The sequence below is a fragment of the Ovis canadensis genome, chromosome 5 (assembly GCF_042477335.2).
Source record: "Ovis canadensis isolate MfBH-ARS-UI-01 breed Bighorn chromosome 5, ARS-UI_OviCan_v2, whole genome shotgun sequence".
Taxonomy (NCBI): Eukaryota; Metazoa; Chordata; class Mammalia; order Artiodactyla; family Bovidae; genus Ovis; species Ovis canadensis.
Genome location: NC_091249.1, coordinates 28,070,054 through 28,080,273, shown reverse-complemented (window position 1 = coordinate 28,080,273; position 10,220 = coordinate 28,070,054). Strand labels below are relative to the sequence as shown.

Below are 10,220 nucleotides of genomic sequence, written 5' to 3'. Positions count from 1 at the left end.
GTGGCACCCAGACGTCTCCGAAGGATGCTCTCAGGGCCCCCAGAGGCAAAGGGGGCACCAGTTGGACAAAACTGAGGTTCCCAGCTGCCTTGTGGGAGGCTACAGGCACTGCAGACTCTGAGCTTCAGCCAAACCCCAGGATCAAGACCATCGGATGATTGACTGCCACTCAGCCTGTGCCCGGTGGGCCAGGGCTGGGCTCCAGGAGAGCAACAGCTGGCGGGCAGGGAGCATCAGTTCAGTCACTCTGTCCACCAACCTGGGCTGGCCAGGCTCCAGTGGCACTTCCTTTCTTCCCTGCCTCCTCCTCCCCACACCCACCTCACACACCCCCTCCCACATCACACTGGACACCTCCGTGCCCCCTCCACACCTGTCAGGAGCAGCACCTGAGCTCAGGCAGCCTAGGGCCCCCTCCTCGGGTGGCGTGCTGCCGGATCTCACGCACCAGTGGAAGAGGGCACCGGCTCAAGGGGAACACTGTCTCCGCCTCAAGCAGAATCCCAGATCCTTCCCCATTCACCCCACAAATGGGGAGCTGGGTCCTGCTTGTATCGGGCTCCAGGGGCACCCTACTGGAATACATGTCCTCAGCAGCCCTCCCACTGCCCACTGTGGGGTCAGAGCTGACCGGGACCTTGGGGCACTCTGCGGGCACATGGGCCAGGGCCAAAGGGTCACCGCTCCTGCTTGGCTCAGGGCAGCTCTCTCTGGGGACCTCCACCTCCCCCGGGAGCTGTGCCAGCCCAGACCAAGGTCCTGGACTCCCTCGCTGCCCCTGCCTCCTGGGGAGACTCACAGCTTGAGGGGCTGCTGGTTCACGGGAATCGCAGTGGGTTCCAGGGGTTCCCTTAGCTGGAGCCAGAGGTCGAGCAGCTGCCCTGGATGGAGGGAGAAGGGGCCCTGAGTGCTGTTCCCAGGTAGTGGGGGTGGCACAGGGCCCTGGCTGGATGGGGGGCAGGGAGGGGGGCTTCCACCTGGTGCATCTGGGCCAACACATCACTGCAGGGAACACTGCAGTTTTGGGTGAGGTTCTGGCCTGCTGAGACTCCACGGAACCATGACCAGGTCACACTTGTTCCCACCAGCACCACAGGTATGCCATCTGAGGCCTTCACCCACTTGATCTGCTCCCTACAAGGGGGAAGGCGTGATCCAGTGGGCAGCCTGTGGGCTGGGCTGCACTTGGGGCCACAGAGAGGACAGGAAGCCCCTGAAGGCCAGTGGTCAGCTCGCCAGGGCTGGTGGATGCCCTTGAAGGACTCAGTATCGCTGATGCAAGCACCCAGGGGAAAGCCCTCCCTGGTGCTCATGTACTGGTCTCCATGACGCTGACTCTCCTGGCCTGCTGTGTCCAGTAGGCAGGTCTCCCCATCAGTGACCACTTGCTTCCAGTAGGAGCTTAGAGGCAGCCAGCCTTCGTAGGAGGGGACCTTCCCTCGCTCCTCTTGTGCCCCCAGGACCTAGACAAGGGGACCCCTCCTGCAGAGCGAGTGGAGGACAAGCCCCTGTCAGGAGCCAGGCTGTGGACAAAAGTCGGCTCACCTGCATGGCGGCATTGTCGTCCACAGGGTGGTTCTCGATGAGCTGGATGGTCAGGGCGCTCTTCCTCACCATGGCGCCCACCACCACGAGCTTATCCCCCGTCATCACTCCTCAAGGGGCCCCAACACCAGGCACTGCAGGGGCTTCCTGTCCCACTGACCGAGGAAACCCTTCTCGCACGCCCGCTGAGCTCCTGGGGCAGGCTGCTCGGCCCAGGCCTGTCTTCTGAACCAGGCATAGCAGCAAGAATGGCGGCCCAGGGGCTTCCCTGGTGGTCTAGTGGTTAAGAATCTGCCTTGCAACGCAGGGGACAAGGGTTTGCTCTGGAGAAACTAAGCCCCACGCCACAACTACTGAGCCGATAAGCCTCGAGGGAAGATCCAACATAATGCGATGAAGACGCAACATGCTGCAGCTGAGACTCAACGCAGCCAAAGAAATAAATACGTTGAGGCAGTCTGAGCATGGGTTGGAAAAGTTTCCAGGTGCAGAGCATTTCATAAGGGAGGGTGTTGATTAAGAACCAAGAGCAGAGCTGAAGAGGGCGCAGCAGGCCAAACTCCTGACAGAGCAGGGAGACTCAAGAGTTTTCATGCGTTAACAGCCAATTTTTATAGCCTCAGGACAAAATTGCTATGGAAGGTTGGCATTAGGTGATTGGTTGGGGCACTGTAGGGTGTTTATTAGAGTGGGCCTCTTTGTCTAACTGGGAGTCAGGAAGCTTGTTCGTGATGATCAGGGGGCTTTTGGCAAGGGTTACAAAGGGGCTCAGTTAGTTTCGGAGGTGACCTTGGTTCTGGGCTCCGCTTCTGTGGCCTAGGGGCAGAACTCAACAAAATATTTTTTAACAAAATGAGGGGAAAAAATGAATGGTGACCCAGCCGCTCACCTGCAGCACCTCCAGCCCAGAGGTGTGAGGGGAGTCCTACCTCCAGCTACACTTAATGAGAAGAGCCAGCCCCTCAAAGGCAGGGCTGACAGTTGAGAACATTCCCCCAAGCATGCACTTGAATTAGAAGCTGCTGGGGAGGCAAAGAACTGAAACTGGAGGCACTGTGGGCCCAAGGTTATCAGCATCCTCTGGAGAACAGACCTTGCCACAGTGGCAGGCACAGCAGTGTGTCTGGACAGGATTGACAGCCGACAACCGGCTCCAGGCCCCCCCCTCCCCCGCTCCCACCCCTGGGCACGTTGGTGCATTTGGAAAGTGTTCACTGAGCACCTACTGGTGCCAGGGGTTTTTCCAGGCACAGGGTGACGGTCAGACAGAACCCCTGCCTTGGCAGACTTGGGCTAGCTCCAAGGAAAACAATCCACGTAAAAGAAAATAAAGGGAAACCTGTGAGGCCCCATTGCCAGAAGAACTTTGGAGAACGTGAGGCAGGTGAGGAGGTAGACAGGTGGGGGCCAGGGCTCCAGGAAGCAGAAACTTATCACAGGAAAAGACCCAAAGGAGGTGTGGGAGCCAGGGCAGAGAAGAGAAAGAAAAGGCCCCTATCTGGGATGTCCCCAGTTTTTGGTGCTTAAAGAAGGGATGCCCTTGTGGGGACAGTGGGCAGTGACATTCTGAACCCCAGGTTCTACTGATGTGGGTGACGGCCACCAGATGTCCAAGTTTTTGGAGGGATCCTTGGGGATCTGGTGTGTGGGAGATCCTGCCTATCACCATGATCACGCGAGGGCCTGCATTTGGGGGCACCCAGAGCACTTGTGCAACCCGAGAAGATAGCACCTGGGACCTGGAGCCTTGAGGAGGTGGCCCACGCGAGGCACGCGGATCCGCCGCCTACGGCTCACCAGCGCCACCTTGTGCTCGCGTAGTAGAGGAGCTAAGATTCCACATGCCTCTCCAGGGGAAAAAAGCAAAACATAAAACAGAAGCAAATGTACCAAATTCTATAAAGACTTTTACAAGGGCCCACACCCAGAGAAATTTTAAGAGACTTCCCTTGTGGCCTGTGGCCTTCCCAAGTGGCACAGTGGTAAAGAATCCCCCTGCCAATGCAGGAGATGTAAGAGACACAGGTTCAATCCCTGGGTTGGGACGATCTCCTGGAGGAGGAAATGGCTACCCACTCCAGTATTCTTGCCTGGAAAATTCCATGGACAGAGGAGCCTGGTGGCCTACAGACCATGCGGTTGCAAACAGTCAGACACGATTGAGCACACACACACCTAGTGGTCCACAGGCTGGAACTCCGAGCTCCCAGTGCGGAGTTTCTGGGTTCTATCCCTGGTCAGGGAACTAGATCCCACATGCCACAGTTAAAAGTTCAAAGGCCGAAACCAAGACCCTGTGCAGCTAAATAAAATTTTAAAATACTTTTTAAAAAATTAATAAATAAATATTAAGAAAAGAGAGGACTGGAAAATGTTCCTATATCAGCCGTGTTTCTTTGGCTCCTAGAGACAAGCACAAACAGGCTCCAGGCTCTGTACATGCCAAGTCACTTCAGTCGTGTCCAGCTCTTTGTGATCCTGAAGACTGTAGCCGGCCAGGCTCCTCTGTCCATGAGATTCTCCAGGCAAGAATACTAGTGGGTTGCCATGCCCTCCTCCAGGGGAATCTTTCCATCCCAGAGATGGACCTGGGTCTCCTGCATTGCAGGAAGATTCTTTACCTTCTGAGCCACCAGGGAAGCCCAGGCTCTGTGGGCCTCCACTAACCGAGCACCTCCCCGGGCAGCCCTGTGTGTGGGGCTGCAGGTGAGGCAGGGAGCTGTGGTCTCTTCCTGGCCTGGGCAGTCAGAGGGTGGGTTGCGAGCCTCCCTCCTCCACACTGAGCCCCACTGTGCACAGTAATGGTCTACTAGGTACCAAGTGCTTTCTGATGTTGCTAACAACCTCGAGTAGGTTGTGCTCCTGTTTACAGAGAAAGAATCTGAGGGGTGGAGAAGGCACTTCACCTATCTCAGGTCAGTCCCAGATTCCCTGAGTGTAAAAGCTGAAATTCAAATACTTCTTTATTATTAGTCACCATGCTGTACATTACATTCCCATGACAGCTTTTTTAAAAATTGTTTTTATTATTTTTAGCTGCGCTGAGTCCTTGCTGCTGCAAGGGCTTTTATTTGTACCAAGCAGGGCTTACTCTTAATTGCAGAGCACAGGCTTCTCATTGGGTCGGCTTCTCTTGTGGAGAACTGGTCCTAGGGTGGGCCTTAGTAGGGGCTGCATGTGGGGTCAATAGTTGTGGTGTATGAGCTTAATTGCCCTGGGTCATGTGGAATCTTCCCAATATGTAATTAGTCACACAGTCATGTCTGACTCTTTGTGGCCCTTTCAACAATTCCCGCCAGACTCCTCCGTCCTTGGAATTTTTCAGGCAAGAATACTGGAGTGGGTTGCCATTTCCTCCTCCAGGGGATCTTCCAGACCCAGGGATGGAACTCAGATCGCCTGTGTTTCCTGCATTGCAGGCGGATTCTGAACCACTGGACCACCAGGGAAGCCCCCATGACTGCTTCTATAACATGAAGATTACAGTTTAGCCCACTTCACTCATGTTTGTGCAACCCCCAACCCCTTCCCCCTGGCAACCACTAACCTGTTCTCTGTACCAACACGCTAGATACTTTTTCCTTTATTTTCAAAGATTCCACATTTAAGTGAGATCCTGTATTTGCCTCTTTCCTGACATTTCACTTAGCATAATACCTTCGAGCTCCATCCATGTTGTTGCAAATGACAAGATTTCCTGTTTTAATGGCTAATATTCCTATCTATCTATATATATAATGTAATATATGGCATTTCATCTTTATCTATTCTTCTACGGATGAGCACTATGAGCTTCCATACCTTGGCTATTTTAAATAATGTTACCTTGAACATAAGGGCACATACATCTTTTCAATTGTTTTCCTTTTCTTTCTGTAAATACCCAGAAGTGGAATTTCTGGATCATATAGTAGTTCTATTTATAATTTCTTAAAGAAACTTCATACTGTTTTCCTTAGGGACCACACCAATTTACACTCCCACCAACAGTGCCTTCAGAATTCCCTTTTCTCCACATTCTGGACAACACGTGCTATTTCTTTTTAATCATAGCCATTCTATAGGTGTGAGGTGTTATCTCCTTGAGGTTTAAAATACCATGTCCCTGATTAGCATACACCTTTTCATGTACCTATTGTTCTGTATGTACTTATTGTTTCATGTACCATGTACTGTATGTCTAAGGAAAAACTTTCAGATTTTCCGCCCATTTTTTAACGAGATTCGTTTTTGCTATTAAGTTATGTGAGTTCTTTGTGTAGTTTAGATATTAAAGTGAAAGTGTTAGTCGTTCAGTCGTGTCCAAACTCTGTGACCCCCGGGACTGTAGCCCACCAGGTTCCTCCGTCCATGGGATTTTCCAGGCAAGAATACTGGAGTAGGGTGCCACTTCCTTCTCCAGGGGATCTTCCTGACCCAGAGATGGAACCTGGGTCCCTTAGCATTGCAGGTGGAGTCTTTACCGTCTGAGCCACCATTAATTCCTCAGCAGATACACGATTTGCAAATATTTTCTCTCATTTCATAGATTGTCTTTTCATTTTGTTGATGTTTTCCTTTTCTGAGCACAAGTTTTTAGTTTGATATAGTCTCACTTGTTTATTTCTTGTTGCCTTTGTTTGGTGCCAATTCAAAAATATTATCCCCAAGACTGATGTTAAAGAGCTAGCTATTGCCCATGTTCTCTTCTAGTTGTATGGTTTCAGGACTTATGTTTCAGTCTTTAATCCATTTTGAGTTAGTTTTTGTGGACGGTGTAAGATAGTGTCCAGTCTTCCCAACACCGTTTATTGAAGAGACTGACCTTTCCCTATTGTATATTCTTGGCTCCTTTGTGGTAAATTAATTGACCATTCAGAAATAAACCTGTGGGTTTATTTCTGGGCTCTGTATTCTGTTCCACTGATCTGTTTCTGTACTGTTTTGATTACAATAGCTTTGTAGTATGCAGTATTAAATCCAGGTTAAATCATGCAGTATGATAAATTCAGCTTTGTTCTTTCTCAAAATTACTTTGGCTATTTGGGATCTTATGTGGTTCTATGTAAGTTTCAGGATTGTTTGTTCTAGTTCTGTGAAAAATGTCATTCAAATTTTGGTAGGGATTACAGTTTTAACAATATTAATTCTTCTGTTGCTGAACCAAATGTAGAGTCACTCGCCCACACAAAGTAATGCCAACCTACTGATGCATCTTTGTGGTGAAGGAAAGTGCAGTGATTACTGCAGGGCCCCAAGCAAGGAGTTCAGGAAGCCAAATATTTATCTTATTATTTACTTATTTGTTTGGTCATACTGCTGTGCCCCTTGCAGAATCTTAGTTCCGACTAGGGATTGAACCCAGGCTTCCTGCAACGGAAGCTCAGAGTCCTAAACACCAGACCACCAGGGGATTCCCCCAGACAGCTAATGTTTAGAAGGCCTAAATACCAAGAAGGCTTTCAGGGAAAGATTTTTAAAGGTTAGGTGTATTGAACATTCTTCTGACTGATTAATTGGGAGTTGACATCATCAACCTTCTTGTTAACTTCTTTCCCCTAGTGCACGTTTCAGCATCTGCAAAACAGCTCAAAGGACATGCCTCAGAATATTATCTATAGCCCTTGAGGAGGAACTAAAGATCCTTGGCTTTAATGGTGAAACCATTATTTTGTCTTGCTTGACTCTTTCCCTGCGTTTCTGTATTTTTGCACTTCTCTAATAGAATTTATTCTTTGAAACTTGGGGAAAGCCAAGGAGGCTAAAGTTTTTCTACAGACAAGGCAGGCAAAGGATATGGTGGGGTCTGTCCTAGGAAGGCCCTATAGGGTCCTGCTCAGTTATACTTCCAATCCATGAGCATGGACTATCTTTGCATTCATTTGTATCTTCAATTTCTTTCCTCCAGGACTTCCCTGGTGGCCTAGGGGTTAAGAATCCATCTTCACGTAAAGAACAGACTTTTGGACTCAGTGGAAGGAGAGGGAGATAATTTGAGAGAGCAGCACTGAAACGTACACATCACCATGAGTAAAGCAGATAGCCAGCGCAAGCTTGATAAATGACGCAGGGCACCCAAAGCCAGTGCTCTGTGACAGCCTGGAGGGATGGGGTGGGGAGGGAGGCGGAGGGGGCGTTCAGGATGCAGGTGACGCATGCGTATCTGTGGCCAATTCATATTCAGTTCAGTCGCTCAGTCGTGTCTGACTCTTTACGACCCCATGGACTGCAGCATGCCAGGTCTTCCTGTCCATCGCCAACTCCAGGAGCTTACTCAAAACTCATGTCCATCGAGTCAGTGATGCCATCCATCTCATCCTCTGTTGTCCTCTTCTCCTCCTTTCCCAGCATCAGGGGCTTTGCCAATGAATCTATTCTTCACATCAGGTAGCCAAAGTATTGGGAGTTTCAGCTTCAGCATCAGTCCTTCCAATAAATGTTCAGGACTGATTTCCTTTAGGATGGACTGGTTTGATCTCCTGGCAATCCAAGGGACTCTTAAAGTCTTCTCCAACACCACAGTTCAAAAGCATCAAGCCGTTCAGCTTTCTTTATAGTCCAACTCTCACATCTATACATGACCACTGGAAAAACCATAGCTTGGACTAGACTGACCTTTATCAGCAAAGTAATGTCTGCTTTTTATTTATTTCTATTATGTTGACTGTCCTGAGTCTTCATTGCTGTGTGCAAACTTTCTGCAGTTATGGCATTCAGGCTTCTCATTGCTGAGCACAGACTCTAGCACACGTGGGCTCAGTAGCATGCCTCATAGCATGTGGGATCTTAGTTTACCCCACCAGGGATTGGACCTGTGTCCCCAGCTTTGGAAGGTAGATTCTTAACCACTGCACCACCAGGGAAGTACCCTATCTCTGCTTTTTAATATGCTGTCTAGGTTTGTCATAGCTTTTCTTCCAAGGAGCAAGTGTCTTTTAATTTCATGGCTGCGGTCACCATCTGCAGTGATTTTGGAGCCCCCCAAAACAGTCTGTTTCCACTGTTTCCCCATCTATTTGCCATGCAGTGATGGGACTGGATGCCATGATCTTAGTTTTCTGAATGTTGAGTTTTAAGCCAACTTTTTCACTCTCCTCTTTCACCTTCACCTAGAGGCTCTTTAGTTGCAGGGAATGCAGATTGGATCCCTCATCAGGGAACTAAGATTCCACATGCCTGGGGCAACTAAGCCCTCAACCTGCAATTTTTGAGCCCCTGCACTCTAGAGCCCACAACTATAGAAGCCCAAGGGCCACAGTGAAGACCCAGTGCAGCCAAAAAAAAAATTTCCTTCTTCAATGTCTTTTATAGATCTTTCACCTCCTTGGTTGAACGCATTCCTGTTATTCTTTTTGTTGCAATCGTAAATTGTTTTAATTTCTCCAAGACACATCTTTCTATATCCTGCAACTTTAATGAATTTATTCAGTTTATTTGGCAGCTTTTCTATATACATCATCCTGTCACCTGTAAATACTTTTCTTTCCAACTTAGTTAACTTTTACTTCTTGCCTAATTGCTTTGGCCCGTCAATCACACAGCTGGTTAGGTGTAAAAGCTGAGATTAAAAACTTTTTTTTTTGGCTGCACTGTGTGGCTTTTAAGATTTTAGTTCCCTGAGCAGAGACTGAACCTATGCCTTCTGCAGTGGAAGCTCTAAGTCCTAACCATTGGATCAACAGGAATTGCCTCAAAACCCACTTCCTCCTCAGATTCTACAGCCCTTATGCAAATAGAGACACTATGTCTACCTTGCTATTTAGGCCCTGGGCAGGGTTGAGATCTGAAGGTCTCTTACTCTGGACTGAGCAAAGGATGGGGAGCCAAGTCCCTGGTCTGCTTCCCCTTCCCTGGTAGGATCACACCAACTCCGACCTATAATGGGCATGTCTAGTATAAACATTTGCTGGGGTCCACACTGGGCTGAGCACTAAGGGATACTGGAAACTTAACAGTGAACAGTTAATGAAGCTTAAGCTGGACCGTCCTCTGGAGGTTTGTGTATACTCTAAGGTGCTGACCATGAACATTCAGGCCCCTGTCAAACCTAACCACTCCAGTCCACACACCTCATAACAAACTCAGGACACCAGAGCTACTGGAGCAGGGAGCAAACATGGTAGGGCTCCCTGGCTTTGAGTGTCATTTAATAACCAACTCAATGATCATGTGCAATCCTCTTAATACTTTTAAAAAACTTTTATAATTTTGGCCATGCCTTGAGGTACATGGGATCTTAGTTCCCTGACCAAGGATGGAACCTGTGCCCCTGCAGTGGAAACTTGGAGTCTTGACCACTGGACCACCAGGAAAGTCTATCTCTTTTTTCTAAATACTTCATTATTGTGGTAAAGAGCAAGTCTCATTTTGATACCAGTGCATCTCAAACCTTTCCCTGCTGCTGGTTAATTTCTCTGAACAAAGACAACAGGATTCAGGTCCAGAGCCTTCAGCAGGTAATGGTATAGGATTACAAATTATAGTATCATTCCTCTTTTGTTTTCATTGCTTTTTGTTTATATTCACTTATTTCTGTATTTAGGTTTTATTTATTTATGGCAGTATTCAGTAGTTTCTGGTAGCATGTTATTAGGGTCAAAGATAATACCATGAGTTTGAGGATTAAGTCACAGGGTTAGGAGTTAGTTTCAATCATGAAGTCTGACACAGCTCTGGAAAAACAAAATTTTTCCTTT

General features: G+C 48.6%; 1 protein-coding gene across 1 annotated transcript; it reads right to left on the bottom strand.

Annotated features, from left to right (window-relative positions):
• Positions 1-795: 795 nt before the first annotated feature.
• Positions 796-1,650, bottom strand: LOC138440660 (GTPase HRas-like). Its single transcript, XM_069590307.1, has 4 exons — positions 1,546-1,650; positions 1,237-1,463; positions 1,076-1,134; positions 796-881 (listed from the first exon to the last, which is right to left on the bottom strand). Exons 1-4 carry the CDS (start codon positions 1,648-1,650, stop codon positions 796-798), a joined length of 477 nt encoding a protein of 158 aa, XP_069446408.1.
• Positions 1,651-10,220: the final 8,570 nt, after the last annotated feature.